Source organism: Budorcas taxicolor, chromosome 11 (assembly GCF_023091745.1).
Source record: "Budorcas taxicolor isolate Tak-1 chromosome 11, Takin1.1, whole genome shotgun sequence".
Lineage (NCBI taxonomy): Eukaryota > Metazoa > Chordata > Mammalia > Artiodactyla > Bovidae > Budorcas > Budorcas taxicolor.
The window spans coordinates 157,930,684-157,947,238 of record NC_068920.1 but is presented as its reverse complement, the minus strand read 5'-3'; the positions used below and the strand labels follow the sequence as shown (position 1 = coordinate 157,947,238).

The following is a 16,555-nucleotide window of genomic DNA, read 5'->3' as shown; positions in this document are numbered from 1 at the left end:
ATCCACATGGAGGAGCCCGGCTTCCTCCTTTCCAACTGGCTGCTTCCGGGATGACACTCCCCCTCAGGTTTAATACGATCAAGAGATCCAGGCAACGCTTCCTAAAACATCCGGCAACCCTTCCCCTGTTCAGTTATCCCATTCTCTGCAATTGTGCGGAACACAAACGGCGCGCCCTCTATCACGGTCGTTTCTCCTCTGCGGCTCCCTCTACAGGGATCAAGTCACAGATCTTTCTAGCCCTCTTACTCAGGACCAGGCATAGGTGAAGGCTGTGGACTCAACTGAGTAAACGATCATGAATAAAAGGGAATTAATCTTTGGTCATTTGTTTCTTCATTTACTAAGACAAACTGCAGTGTCACGCCATCTCTTGAAAAGGCAACTCTCTGATAGGGTGTTCATAACCATTATTTAAAAAAAAAACACAGCATGGAAAAAGTTTAATAGACTGTGTTGGGAAAACATATATCCTGATGTGCTGTTATAAGAGTGTGAACCAGTGCAGTCTCGCTGGAGGACAATTTACTCACTGCAGATGGTGACTGCAGCCATGAAATTAAAAGACGCTTACTCCTTGGAAGAAAAGTTATGACCAACCTAGACAGCATATTCAAAAGCAGAGACATTACTTTGCCGACTAAGGTCCATCTAGTCAAGGCTATGGTTTTTCCAGTGGTCATGTATGGATGTAAGAGTTGGACTGTGAAGGCTGAGCGCCGAAGAATTGATGCTTTTGAACTGTGGTGTTGGAGAAGACTCTTGAGAGTCCCTTGGACTGCAGGGAATCCAACTAGTCAATCCTGAAGGAAATCAATCCTGAATATTCATTGGAAGGACTGATGCTAAAGCTGAAACTCCAATACTTTGGCCACCTCCTGTGAAGAGTTGACTCTTTGGAAAAGACTCTGATGCTGGGAGGGATTGGGGGCAGGAGGAGAAGGGGACAACAGAGGATGAGATGGCTGGATGGCATTACTGACTCAATGGACGTGAGTCTGAGTGAACTCCGGGAGTTGGTGATGGACAGGGAGGCCTGGTGTGCTGCGATTCATGGGGTCACAAAGAGTTGGACACAACTGAGCAACTGAACTGACTGACTGACCAGCATATCAAACTTCCCTGGTGGCTCAGACGGTTAAGCGTCTGTCTACAATGTGGGAGACCTGGGTTCGATCCCTGGGTTGGGAAGATCCCCTGGAGAAGGAAATGGCAATCCACTCCAGTACTATTGCCTGGAAAATCCCATGGACAGAAGAGCCTGGCAGGCTACAGTCCATGGGGTCGTAAAGAGTCGGACACGACTGAGCGACTTCGCTTCACTTCACCAGCATATCAAAAGCACAAACCCTCTGACAGCAACTCTACTTTCAGTGAATTAACCTGCAGATATGTTTACACATGTGGGAAATCACATATACATATGTTAACATATATGGGATGCATACATGTGATAAAATATAAGGATATTTTTTGCAACCTGATTTACAATAGCACAGGTTAGACACAGGAGAATGCAGGTTCAATCCCTGGGTCGGGAAGGTCCCCTGGAGAAGGAAATGGCAATCCACTCCAGTATTCTTGCCTGGATAATGCCATGGACAGAGGAGCCTGGCAGCCTATGGTCCATGGGGTCACAAAGAGTCCTACATAACTGAATGAGCACAAATGGAAACATTTTTAAGTTCTTTAAAAGGGGAGCAGGTCTAAATTAATGCACCTCCACACAATGGAGCGCTCGGCAGCTGTCAAAAAGAGTACGGCAGGGACTTCCCTGGTGGTCCAGTGGTTAAGACATCACCTTCCAGTGCAGGGGGTGTGAGTTTGATCCCTGGGCTAGGATCTCACATGCCTCACAGCCAAAAAACCAAAACATAAAACAGAAGCAATATTGTAACAGATTCAATAAAGACTTTAAAAACGGTCTACATCAAACCACCCCTCTCACCAAAAAAAAAAGAGTAAGGCAGTACTACATCTACGATTATGGAACGACTTGTAAATATCTTGTTAGATGAAAAAAGCAATGTGCAGAAGGAAGGGGATAGTATGCTGCTGTTTATTTCTATGCTTGTATACATGAGGAATCTCCCTGGAAGGACATACTAAAACCAAAGAGATGGTCTGGGGTGGGGAGGGAGGGGACTTGGGAGTTTGAGGGGAGAAAGGTAGACGGGAGATTTATTTTCACTGAGTATCCTCTTATATCTTGTGAAACCAGATCATGAGCATGTATGACCAAGCACGCATGTGTGCATACATACAGCCGTTATTTAAAAAGAAAACACGAGAAGTGAAAGCAAGACTGCCATGCTTGTTTGAGAGCTAAGGAGCCCATGTCAGTTGCCCTCTCGCTGGATACACAGAACAGTTTTACCTAGAAGGAGTTTTGTGTGTTGACTAAATGTCTAGTCTTTGGAGCCAGACCCCAGGTTCAATCCTGGCTATCACTTATTGGCTATGAGATCTGGGTCAAGTTACTTTACCCCTCTGTGTTTTAACAGCCTCATAAGCAAAATGGGGACAGTAACAGGACTGTACTTCATGGAGCTGGTTGAAGACTAAATTAAATAATACATGAAAGCTCTTAGAACAGTATATAATTAGCATTTTAATCTAGAAAATGACTTTGAGTTCACAGAACTAAATAGTTTTACTACAAAAGAAGGGCCAGTCTAGGGTAAAAATCCCTAAATAAAGATCCACTACTAAAAATTAATCCTTTTTTTTAAGGCACTGAAAATCTGGTGAATTGGGGCAGCTAGTGATCTTTTGGGCCCTCATCTACAAATAAAAGAGAAATCCCTTATTGAGTAAGTAACTGGTTTTTCCTTTAATGGACTCCTCTGTACCACAGAACTAAGCTATCAACTCAGGGCAGGTTCCAGCCAAAATGGAGTAACAGGAACCAATTCACATTCCCAACTATAACAACTAAATGTACAGAGAAAATGTGAGACGATGGTTTTCAAGACATTGGGCAACAAAGGACAGGATGCCTTAGATTTCTAAACAAATGAGACCTGCAATTGCCCAGGTTTCCTGCCTAGAGTTTCCAGGCTATCGTGCAGAGAGTGGACACCCAGCAGAGCCCAGCAGTCTCCCCACACTGAAGAGCAGGAGCTGGGAGGCCAGGACAGCTGGAGTTTGCAGCGCAGAGAACCAGAGAAGACAGAGCTGCAGACAGAGTGAGGTCTGGAGCTCTGCTGAGGGCCCCTGAGAGTCAGAGCATGTGAGTATGAGGAAACTGCCTGTGAGTGGGGAAAGAACTGGCCACAGGCATCACAGAGCTAGGAACAGTTCCTGTTCCCACCAGCTGGAGTGGAAAACCTCATGACATAGGTAAGTTCAGGAAGGGTACTCAGAAGGGTTTGCCTCCATAGCAGGGGCAAAACTGGCCCTAGACTAAATGCTGTTCTTGTTGATCTAACAAAGCTATAAAAAGCTGGCCCAAGAGAGTCGAACTGTTTCTAAATAACTGCACCCCGGAATAAAGCTTAAGAATATTAACAGGAATACAAAAATATCCAAGATAAAAATCCCATTAAAAAAATTAACAGCAATGCAAGGAAGCAAGAGAAGATGTCCCACAATGAGAAATCAATCCATTGACACTGACCCGGAAGGGACAGGTATGATAGAATAAGGACAGAAGGATATTACAAGTCATAACTGTATTCCACATGCTCAAGAAAGATACAGCACGTTAAACAGAGACACTACAGATGCTCTAGATGAAAATTACAATGTCTGAGATGAAAAACACACCTGGATGGTTTTAACAGCAGATGGGCCAATGCAGAAGATTAAGGAACTTGAAGACACAGCAGTAGAAACTTTCCAAAAGGAAACACACATAGAAAAAATAAAGCCATAAATGAGAGAGAGAGAAATGCATTAGTGACCTGTGGGAGAACTGCTAATAGACTAATATCCACCCATCTGAAATTCATGGAGGTGGGAATAGAAAAGATATTTAAATAAATAATGGCCAGGTTTTATCCAAATTTATTAAAACCTACAGACCCAAGAGCTCAATAAACCTCAAGCATAAGGAACGTCAAAACAAAACAAAATTACAGTCAGGCACATCACAATTATTTCTGAAAACCAGTGATAAAGAGGAAAATCTAAAAAACACCTTGAGAAAAACACCCATTACTTACAGAACAAAAACAAAAATGACAGGGGATTTCCATCAGAAACTGTTAACCCAGAATTTTATACCTAGAAAAATACCATCCAAAAGGAAGGCAAAACACTTTCCAGACATACGAAAACTTGAAGAATTTACTGACAGCAGAACTGTATTACAAGAAATGTTATAGAAGGAAAACGATACCAGATGAAGGATGGAATGAAAAGAATGAAAAGCACTAGAAATGGTAATTGTGTGGGTAGAAAGAAATTCTTCTTATTGTTTAAATCTCTTTCAAATATAAGTGACAATTTAAAGCAAAAGTAAAACAATGTATTGTGGGTTTATAACATGCATCCTTCGTTTTAGTCGTGTCCAACTATTTGTGACTCTTTGGACTGTAGCCCACCAGGCTCCTCTGTCCATGGGACTCTCCAGGCATGAATACTGGAGCAGGTTGCCATGCCCTCCTTCAGGGGACCTTTCAGACCCAGGGATCAAATCCACGTCCCTGTGTCTCCCGCACTGGTAGGCAGGTTCTTTACCACTAGCGTCACCTGGGAAGCCCATAAAAAGACAAGCCACAGAGGCAGCCTGCGTGGCTTATAACATACGTAGAAGTAAAAATGTATGAGAACCATTGCACAAAGGCTGGGAAGAAAGAAACGAAAGCACAATGTTTAATATTCTTAAACTAGGACTTCCCTGGTGGTGGTACAGTGGATAAGAATCCTCCTGCCAATGCAGGGGACACAGGTTTGCTTCCTGGCCTGGGAAGATTCCACATGCTGAAAGAAACAAAGATAGCGCTAAGTCGTGTCCAACTCTTGCGACCTATGGACTGTAGCCCTCCAGGCTCCTCTGTCCATGGGATTTTCCAAGCAAGAATACTGGAGTGGGTAGCCATTTCCTTCTCCAGGGGATCTTCCTGACCCAGGAATCAAACCCAGGTCTCCAGCATTGCAGGCGGATTCTTTACCGACCGAGCTAGGTGGGAAGCCCCACGTGCAGAGAAGCAACTAAGCCCGAGTGCTGCTGCAACGACTGAACCCACACACTGCAGCCACCGAAGCCCGCGCTCCTAGAGCCTGTGCTCGGCAACGAGAAGCTGCGGCGGCGAGAGGCCCGTGCACCGCTAGAGGGCAGCCCCCAGCAGACGTCAACCAGAGGAAGCCCGCGCCCAGTAACAAAGATCCAAGACAGCCAAACAAATAAATAAAATGTAAAAGAGAATCTTAAACTGCTTATGAAGGGGTATAATATCAGTTGAGGTAGGTTGTGATAAGTTAAAGATGTATACTATAATTCCAAAAGCTACCACTGAAGACAGAGAGGTTGGGGGGGGGGGGCGGTGCAGGGAGAGAGACAGAAAGTTATAACTAGTAAGCCAACAAAAGAGATAAAGTGAAATTATAAATACTCTTCGACCCAAAAGAAGGCAGAAAGAGAAAGGAACATAGAACAGGTGGTGCAAATAGAAAACAAATAGCGAGATGGCCGATTTATACTCAACCGTATCAGTAACAATAGTAGATGTAAACGGTTTAAACATCTCGGTGCCAAGGTAGAGATCGTCAGGCTGGTCAAAAGAGCCAGATCTAGCTAGATGTTGCCTATAAGAAACACACTTTAAATATAAAGATACACATAGGTTAAAAGTAAAAGAATAGACAATAACAATCCTAAATGTTTTAGGACCACATTACAGAGCTTCAAAAGACAGAAAGTAAAAACCCAACAGAACTGCAAGGAAAAGAGAGTCAAATCCACTATTACAGTCAGGTCTTAACACCCTCGTCTCAGTAAACGGTGGAGCAAGTAGACAGAAAATGAGTGAGCACTCAGAAGACCTGAACAACACCACAGCTTATCTACCGACCTGACCTAACTGGCCTTCATAAAACGCTCCACTGGACAAGACTAGAATGCACATTCTTCTCAAGTACACACAGAACATATGCTGGCTCATAAAACAAGCCTCATTAAATTAAATACAAGTGGATTCAATCTGTACAAAATGTATTTTTGACCACAGTGGAATTAAGTTAGAAATCAATGATAGAAAGATAACTGGGAAATATTTAAATATTTAGAAATGAAATTTGTTGTTGTTTAGTCGCCATGTCTGACTCTTGTGACCCCATGGACTGTAGCCCACCAGGCTCCTCTGTCCACGGGATTTCCCAGGCAAGAAATACTGGAGTTTGTTGCCCTTTCCTTCTCCAGGGGATCTTCCTGACCCAGGGATTGAGCCTGTGTTTCCTGCATTGGCAGGTGGATTCTTTACCACAGAGCCACCAGGGAAACAGAAATGAAATGCAACTTATGTGTTTCAGAAATGAAATAATCTTATGTGTCAAAGAAGAAACCAAAGGAGAAATGAAAAAGTACTTTGAATGGTATGAAACCACCACACAGCAAAACTTGTGGGATGTAGCCAGAGCAGGACTCAGAAGAGAATGCCTACATCCCAAAAAGAGAGGTCTTAAATCCATGAGCTGTTTCTGCTTACCAGAAAAGAACAAATTACATCCAAAGTCAGCAAAAGAAAAGAAATAATAACTAGGCAAGGAAGAGACCAGGCCTATTTATCCTAAAATTTCCTTTGACTAGCACCTGAGACAGCAATCAATGAAAACATATTCAATTTGCATTCTTTGCCAATATTTTGACTTTAAAGCAACCTTTCTAGTACCTTTGATTTCCTTGTGGGTTAATGCAGTTCCTCTCTTTCCTTCTACGACAGCATCACCAATATATGGTCGATCATTAATTTCTTTCAGTCACTATAACACAACTCCACCTCACTTAACTTTCTTGGGGGACCCCTGATATCCAGAGACAGGACTAGAGAGTACAACCCTCCTGCAACTGTAGATTTATAAGCATCAACAGAGCCTGGTTAAGCTGAGGGTAATCACCTGCAGAAGGAACCCACTCTTCCAAGAATCTAGAAAACAGACTTAGGGATAAAAGTGTGTCTCAGGATCTCCTATACTTTTCAGAGAAAACAACAAATTCTAATGGAATGGATTCCCAATGGGAACCTACTCTAAAGTATCCTGATGAATTGCCCTGGGTATAGAGGCCCCTGGGACATCACAGAAAAGGACAATTGGAGGTTCCTGAGGGAGTCTTATAACAGGGCAGAGCGCTCTCCCATGACTGACTCCAGGGTAATGCCCCTCGTCTGCTGTTTACCAGTTTCGCTACCTACAAACCATCTATCTTAGAATTATGATTAGCATTAAGAAGAGATGTAGTCAAAGGGGTGACTACTACTACTTTTAACCAAAAAACATGAAGCCAGATTTTATTTGACTGAAAGCCAAATGATTTGATTTGAAAATGAGAACTGCCTTGGCTAATGGGTTATGTGGAGGCTAACACATGAATGGGTCGAATCTGCAAAAAACTCTAAGGTTTTGACCAAAACTGAAACCCACAAAGTAAAACACTGAAACCAGATACACAGTAGGCCAGAAATTATATCCTCTGCAGCTACCAAACTTGGGACAAAAATTTTTAGATGCCAACTTAATATGCAATGGGGTACATATTTTTTTATATATTCTTTTGAATGGTGCAGGAACAAGACTGTGAAGGATCTCTTTATACACTAGTAGTATTGATTTGCTGTTTCAAAGGCACCACTGTGGCAGGTGACTTACCCTTCTCTGAAATGAGTTAACTGGAGACTTTAAATGCTTAGATCGCGGGTGTTGTCCCATGCCGTCCCATGGCAGAGGGGGTCTTAGGACGTCAGGCAGGACTGTTAAACAGCTTCCTGCCCTCGACTCAGCCCCCAATTAGATGATGAAGAGGAGCCAGGCACTGGCCTCCTTTGGCACTGAAGACGACAAAACTACAGTAATGAAAAAGGTGAAATCCCCTAATCTATTTCCATTTTAGGAAGTAAAACCAGAAAATCTAGCTTTGGCTGAAACTCCCTGAAGGCGACTCCTGTGACTATGGGAAAGAGAAGTGCCCCACAGAGGAAATAGTTTTTTGGACGCTTATTTACTCCTGGTGAAAAGCCAGTCTCCATTGAGGTCCCAAGTTCAAGGTCAATGCTTGTGAACAAAGATGTCTTTTTCTTTTCTCTAAAAGGAAGTCAGGGGTGTGCAAAACTAACCTGATTTTAAATGTAGGGTTTTGAGATATAGAATGTAAATTAAAGAGCTGGAGAAACAGACAGAATAGAAACACAGCATAATTTTTCGTCTTTTTCTGCTCTTATAGGAGCCTGATTCTCCTTTCAGATTCCATAGATGTCAAGTATAAAGTGGGGGAAGGATGGGGTGGTGGTGGTGGGGAGAATATGGTATTAAGCCTGGCCATATAAACACCCTAAGTCACCTAAAGTGATCAGAAATTTCTCAACCAACCCAAACTGACCAGTGGGAGCCAAACCATGGGCACATGTTCAGCTTACTCGTGGAAGCCACACTTTCCTAGTCCTTCTTCGCTCCCACGTGAAATGGCAAGCCAGCAGATTATTAAAGCAACAGTAGATGTTTGCAGTTTCTTAAAGCTGATTTCAGAATTGCCCTCTAAAACCAAGATCATCTGAATGAGTGTGAATGCACGTGCATTTGTGCTAAATCGCTTCAGTTGTATCCAACTCTTTGTGACCCTTTGGACTCTATGGAGCCCACCAGGCTCCTCTGTCCATGGGATTCTCCAGGCAAGGATACTGGAGTGGGTTGCCATGCCCTCCTCCAGGGGATCTTCCCGACACAGGGATCGAGCCAGCATCTCTTACGTCTCCTGCACTGGTAGGTGTGTTCTTCACCATTAGCGCCACCTGGGAAGCCCTGAGTGTGAATGTAGCTGTCACCAGTCTCCTTCTCTGTCCTAGGGGAGGACGTCAGAGAGAGGAGCTCACACAAGGGGTGTGAAACCCACCAAATGGACGGCTGCTTTCTTCAGCAAATACACATCAGAGCTGCTCAGGGTGTGAAGGGCAGATGGAAGACCTCCATGTAAGAATGACTGGTTTATATCAAGTCAGCACTTTAGAAACAATTCAGAAGAGGAAGTTTTTAGCTACAGAACCATTTACCAGATCCTATTTTATATTGCTTATATAGGCTCAAAGAAAAGCCTCTAGCCAAAAAAAAAAAACCACCCAAGATGTAAAGGCAGAAAGGAAAAAAGTTAACCATGTCCATTAATGTATCACTAAAGGCTTCTATGGGGATGTAATCTCTCCCATCGAAGAGGCCCTACGTGACCGCATAAGGTGTTTCAGTAAGACCCTGGACAAGTTATTTAACGTCTCTGACCTGGACAAACCTCAAAGGCCTTTCCATTTCAAACTCAATCCAAGGCCATCAACTAGAAGCAACAGGAGGGATGGAAAAAAGGCCAGGTGAGGATGGTGAAGGTGGGCATGGTAGTGGGCTGGGTTTAACCAGCAGGACTCTTCAACTGCGTCGGACCAAAGGCAAGGAGGCAACACTCTGTGCTCATTCCGGGTGGTCCAAACCATCCCCTGCTCTTTATTTTCCCACTGGCATTTCAAAATTCTTTTCTTTTTTTGCAAGTTTTCACACACAGTGGAGGTGGTTTTTCCTTGTGTTTGGTAAGAAGACTCCAGCCCAGGAGGGAGGGCCGCAAGAAAGAAGGCAGGAGGCCAGGGGTGGCTGGAATGGGGGAAGCTTCACAGACCAGCAGCAGGAACAGAGAGAGCCACGGGGCAACCGGCCCCCCCCCCCCCCCGCCGCCGCTCCCCCCCCCCACCCCCACTCCCCACCCCCGACTCTGAGAACATAAGCCATGAGTCACCTTCTTTTCAAGCTTCCCGGCCAGGAGTTTAAAGCAGATAAGAAGCGCCTTCCGTCCTACCTTTGTTATTCATTTACTTTAAAGGAAGGTGCATCTTAAGTGAACCCCTTCTTTTTTTAGATGCTGTGTTGAGTCTTTTAGAGTCTAGAATGGACCTATTGCTTCCTGAACACCATGGGGGGAGGTCTTAAAACACTCAGCTGGTGTCAAGGCACAGATACACGCCTGTCACAAACTGAAAATAAAGGCTGCAAAGTGTTAAGGGCTACTTAAGTACCGCCAGCCATGAAGGACAGAGGCCGCAAAAGCTGAGCTAAATTGGGCCAAGAACAAATATCCTGGGTTCTGCCACTGACTCTGCCTTCAACCAACCCGACCTCGGAACCTCAGTCCCACTTCTACAAACTAATGAGGTTAGTGAGACCATCTCCAAAGGTGTTAAGCTCTACTTGAAGCTTCCAGATCATCTGTGAAAGCACAACAGGCTGACAAGAACGGTGCTCACGGGGGCCCAGGTCCACCCTGGGAAACATCTGGGCCAAAGACATCATCGTGTGTAGAGTAACACGACCGCTTTTTGGAAATCTCCTGCCGACAGGGTTTCTTTCTCTCTCTCTTTTTTCTGTTTTAATCTTTCTAAAGGCTGCAGGGCCCAGGTTTTCCGCAGCCCCATCAGCTGGCAGGAGACTGTGATGCACACCCTTTATTACCGACACACCCTTTACAACCACATCCCTTCTTTCGAGTCCACTTTTCACCTGAGTAACCTAAGAAAAAAATGTAGCTGATTACTCCCAACTCTGGGCGTTTTATTTTCAAAGACTCCCTGGGAAAAGGTCATTTGGGGTTGAACCCTGTTGCAGGTTCTTTATGAACTTCTTTTAATTCAGTCCCACAACAAGCCCACTGAACTAGGTATTCCTCCCACTAGGATAAGGAGACTGAACCTCCTACTCAGCCTGGAGAGGTTGAGTAACTTGCTCAAGGTCACAGAGTTCGCAAGCAGCTAGGACAATACCCAAACCCAGGTTTATACTGCAAAACCTGTGCTGGGTTATTCAAAAGTTTGATTGAGATATAATTTGCAAACCAAGGAAATCACCCATTTGAGTGTCTAATTCAGTGGCTTTTAGTATATTCAGGGATATTTGCAATCATCATCAGTTTTAGGCCACTTTCATCACCTCACAAAGCACCCTCACCAACCCACCCCTCAAAAGAAACTCCAGACTTATTATTAGCTATCACTGTCCTAGCTCTCCATTGCCCTCCACTCCCTGGCCCAGGCAACCACTAGTCTATTTTCCGTCTCCACTGCTTTCCCTGTTTTGGACTTGCAAGGAAAATCTGTAGTCTTAACTCCAGGGCACACTGCCTCAGAGAAGGGTGCAGGGAAGTGTGGACACGTGAGAAGGGCAAAACTAGTGAGCAGCAGCCGGGATTACAGGAAGACAGCTGCCTTCCGGTAAGACAGCTGTTTCCAAGCACCCTTAGATCCCGTTTCTAGGTTGTTCCTGAAGGTATACCTGGGGCAAATGGGTAACAGACGCAAGGAGACAGACTTCAGTCTGATCTGAGAAAGAACTCAGATGGACCCCAACTCAGTCCACAAAGGAAAGGGCTGGATGGTCCTCTGCAAAGGAGGACATCACTGGAGGAATGCTGGGTGGGAGGCTGGCCTACGATGACCAGTGACCGTCCAAGACTAAATTCTTTGGCTCTGCCAAATTCACATCAGTGAAAGAAGAAACGGTTAAAAATGAAAAGTCAGCTCAGATTTAATGAGACTAGTCCCCTTGGAGTGCAGTTTTATTCACTGAATTCATCCCGCGGCTATGTACTCAGCTGGACTAGAAATGAATACTGGCAAAATATTTGTTTCCCTCATTCCCCTGTGGTTTCTGTGAGGCTTCAACAATTGATGGCTCTTTGAACATCAAAGGAATTCACCCACTGAAGCTCCAAGTCAGGCCCACTCTGGTATGTTCTTATTTAATACTTGGTCTAAGGATCAGGGTACCAGGCTCCACCTTTCCAGATATCAACTAATTAAAAACAAACATCTTCTAGCCGAGTTGATGATAATTCCTCCAACCCAGGAACCAATTTTACAACATAACATAATCAGTTAATTATGTAAAGTCAATCTAGCCTGCGAATGGCATTTTTCCATTTCTAATGTGTCATTCTATTATGCCAAGTTATGTCTCCGCCCTTTCCAGGGAAAAGGGTCTTTGTTCTGTAGAGTCTCTAACCTAAGTGTGACTATTTAGGCAAATACCTGTCCCACAAATGGCCAGACACTGAAAAGGCATACAGTCCAGCAGTAGCATATGATCCAGCAATGCCAACTTGACATTATTCCAGGTCAACAGAGATTGCTTCCTATACACTGCTCAGGTCAAGGAAAGAGTTAGGAGAGGGCAGGCTCTCCTGTTTGATAGGATAATCTCTGAATAATCCTGAAACCTATTTTGGGAATAAAAGATGTGGTTCTAAACAGATGGGGACTTCCCTGGTGATCCAGTGGTTAAGAATCTGCCTTGCAATGCAGGGGATGAGGGTTCGATTCCTGGTCGGGGAACTAAGATCCCACATGCCAAATAAAGATCCCGTAAGCCAAATAAAAGGATCATTCTTCAAGTTCTCCCCAAGGCCACCTTGTGAGGCTCAAACTAGATGGAGCACATGCAAGTATCTTGAGTCAGCAAACTTGACAGTACCATCATCTAGAATCCTCACTTGTATCAAACACCAGCCACTGAGGAGAGTCTCTCAAGCCTCAGCTAGAGGAACAACAGCTGACACGTCACCCAGCTTGGGTTCTTTCCTTAATTGGCTGCCTGAGTTCCAGCCTATGTTTTAAATTTGTTTTCAGACAGATTTTTTGTTTGGTCACATGAAAATGCCTTAAATAGGCAATGCTATAATTAGCTCTCGCTGGAGTCTCATCTCCCAAAGCTGCTACTGTGGTCGTCATCTTCTTTCTGTCTTTAATAAACTCTTCCCTTCTTTTGTCCCGGGACAGGCTTCCTGCTCACATGCCCTTTACAAAGAAAATTTCTCTGGCTGGCTGTCATTGGTGTCTCTGGCCCATTGCCATTTTAAGTAAATTTTCCTCGACTGTTCCAATTTCTTCTGAAACCAAGGGAGATGCCAAAAACTGCTGGCTCATTTCTAAAGAAAGCTCAATCCAGTGGTGGTAAGCTAGTGGGAGGCTCTGTGTCGTCACAAGGCCGGGGTTTACCGGCCGCCCACTGATAAAACCCTCACGGCTGATTCCTTTGCCAACCCGAGCACCTCAGACTGGTCCTGTGGGTTATATGGGGCAGCTGCCAGAGTTGGACGTTGTGTTTTTCAGTGCCTATTCCCGTGGCAGGTAACCCATTTTGAACTGAAGGGCACCCCACCACCACCACCACCAATTCTCTCTTGCCTTTGCTACTTCTGCAAAACTGCAGCACTAGTTTTTCTGTGTGTAGCTAATACTGATAACTATTGCAGCAGGAAGTGGTAAGGGGATTCGTGAGGCAGGGTGTCTTCCTGTGGCCCAGCTATTCACAAGAAGGCAGGTTCTCTCTCTCATACTTAAAACTATGCGCTTGCAGGACTAGCCTGTATTCCTCCACAGGTAATAAACGAATAAAATGAATCATTCCCAATCTCGCAAAGCTGTATAATTTCACATTCATCAGCTGAAAGAGTTGGTAGAAGTAGGCAGAGTCCGTACGAAAACCACACACTGAAAGGAAACTTACTCCCTGAGTTAGAAATCGTGGAGCCAGTGTGACTCCAATGGGCTATGCTCCTTTTGGTTAATCAAAAAAGTTTCAACACTGGAAAGAAAATGATCACTTTCACCTTATTTGCCCTTAAAATTTACATTTACTACCAAAAAAAAAAATAGATTTGGATCCACGGCAGATGTGCCATGAATCATAAAAACACTGACTCCAGTGGAGGTGTAAACATTGAATACACTCCTGCAGCCCAAGGCCCTCCATGTAACCTGGTGGCTAGGTTCACAGAAGCAGAAAGGCTCACCTAGGCCCACACCTCCCTGAGCCCATAAGTCACAGACACTCTGAGTTCAGTCATTTCATCTTTCCAAGTGATTTATTCATCAGTTACGGACTAGAAAATATTCAGCTCAGTTCTGTGTAACACTCACTTGAAAAGACTTAAAAAAAAATCTTGCTTCTAAGCCTGTTGGACTTAACCCAATGATTCTACCTTGCATAGTGTTACCCTTGGTCTCCCTAGGCTGATCCTAAGTAGGTGAATAGCTTGGATGTTGACCCAAGATACTCTGAACATGAGCTTAAAACTTAAGGTACACCTACCTGAAAAACAAATTGCTTAAATTCACTGGCATTTTACCAATAACTTTTTTCACACTTAGCTATGAGATTCTCTAATTGCGGTATATACAAATGGACCAAAGGAACTAACTTACAAGAGAAACAGGTTGCTAGGTAAAGTAGTCTTCCTCCAGGTTATACATCAGGCTAAGCCACAATAAACAAAATACTTGGAAAAGGGCAGCTACAGCTACAAAGTCAGACAGGAAAACATATCACAGGAGACAGAAGAGGAAGAAAAGCCTCTGCTTGAGGGTTTCATACAGAAAGGACAGCACATCTCTGTCCCTCCTTCCCCCTTGGCCAGGAGGCCACTCCAGAACAAGAGTAGCAAAGCCTCCTCCCAGGAGGGCCAGGCTTTCACTTTTAGGAAAAAATTTCCCCTGGATTCTTTCACTCTAATCTGCAAGCTTGTAAGAGATCTTGATCCCATTTTCTGGATAAGCATGTCAAAGGGAACTGAGCGTCACCCAGAAGAACTGTCAGTTCTTACCACCCACATGGCACGATCTGCCTGAAACTCTAGTTCCCATTTTTTCCAACTCCCACATGTTTCTGAGAGGAACCCGATCAGGGCCCACCGCTGGCATGGAAACGTGGGGCCACTGGAAGAGGATGGATGAAACCATTAATGATGGGTAGAGGGGAGCATCAAAGCTTAAGTCTTGAGGTCAGAAGGTGACATACAGCAGACTCTGGAGACCTAGCCTTCTACTTTGGGGAAAGCCCCGGCAAAAAGGGGATTTTCGGCCATCAGAATATCCAAAGGGTACCCACCTGTACCCAGCGAGAGCCTATCCCCGCACCCTCGTCCCTAGCCCAAGCGCCCACAGAGGCCAAGAAGGAGCTCTACTCCCACTAGGGCATAAATGGGGGTGTCCAAGTCTGTCATCCAGGGGTCTCAGCCAGCCCGAGAGGCCTCCACCAAGCCTGCCAAGCTCCAAAGGGCTGCCAGAGAAGCCGGTCGCACAGACCAGACCTGTCACCTGAACCTCCCGGAGGTGCTCGGGCGCGAAGGGGGGTCCTTTCTCCGCCCGCGCGGAGGGGTGCGCGTTGCCTACCCGGAGCTCGCCCTCAGTGCGGTGTAGTCCCAGGCGCCGAAGGCCCACGGCCAGGTCGTTGACACACAGCCCGCCGTCGCGGTTGACGTCAAGAGTCTGGAAAAGGCTCCAGAGGCGCAGCCGGTGGTCCGGCCCCCCGCAGACGGCGCCGCCGCACGGGTCCACGGACGCCGGCGATGAGGCGGACGACGAGGCGGAGGCGGCGGGGTCTGGCGGCGGGGAAGCCACGCAGCGGCACAACACACTGCTCACCATCGGGCGCGAGGCTGGGGCGACGGGCCGGCGGGGAGAGCGCGGACGACACGCCGGAGTTCTCGGTCGACTAGCGCAGGCTCTGCGATGCCGGCAAGCAGGCGGGATGGGCAGCTTCCGGGAGCCACGCCTCGCTGCGCGCCGCCTGGATGGCCACGCCCCGGGTACGATGCCGGCCAATCACAGGCGAGAACGGCCACCGGGGGGCGGAGCCACCCCGAGGACTGCCCACGCAGCCTTAGGCTACCCGGATCAATGGAGAGGGAGGGGCAATCCCGGCTCAACCTGGGGCCGATTCAAACGGAGGGAGGCGGGGATTGGCTGAGTCGGGCCGGCGAGAAGAAATCACGCTGCGATAGGCAGAAGTCCTGTGATTGGCAGGCGGAAAGCCCCGTGTCCTACTTCCATTTAGCAACTCTGTTTATCCAGCGGAATCCTAAAGACGCGAGGAGCCGTCGTGTACGGAGAGATCGTCATCTCCAATGGGAAATAGGATTTGCTTGAGGAGCGATTGTGATCTGCGGTTGCCAAGGCAAAGTTTTCGCCCTGGGTAGAATTAAAAAAAAAGGTTAACTGGTCAACGGCTCAAGGCCGAAAGCACTAGGGATCCTCAAGGAAACCTCCGGGTTTTGGTAATCTAACTCCCTAAACCACCAATAAAATAGCTGAATTTAACGGCGTAAAAGTCGTAGTCAGGTGATTGAACGACAGGACGACTTTCCAATGGGGGTGAGTAAAGACTAGATTGGGTGGGGCGCTCTGTAGCGACAGACACACCTTTAGACCAATGATCAGGCGACTTCCAGTAGGTAGGCGTGCCCTTTAGCTGAGCGACAGGTCAAAAGAACCAGTGATCGATGTGATGTCTGAACTGCGACCAACCGGGAGGGCGGGTCTCCCTAGAGAAGCTCTGGGAGGCGGGAAGAGGGGAAGTGGGCGGATCTCCGCACACC

General features: G+C 46.0%; 1 protein-coding gene across 1 annotated transcript in view; it reads right to left on the bottom strand.

The window, feature by feature from the left end:
* SLC25A25 (solute carrier family 25 member 25) overlaps positions 1-15,605 on the bottom strand; it is a 33,323-nt gene extending 17,718 nt beyond the window's left edge. The window contains exon 1 of the mRNA XM_052647920.1: positions 15,351-15,605. Within this exon, the coding sequence (XP_052503880.1) occupies positions 15,351-15,605 (255 nt within the window). The remainder of the gene's footprint in view (positions 1-15,350) is intronic.
* Positions 15,606-16,555: the final 950 nt, after the last annotated feature.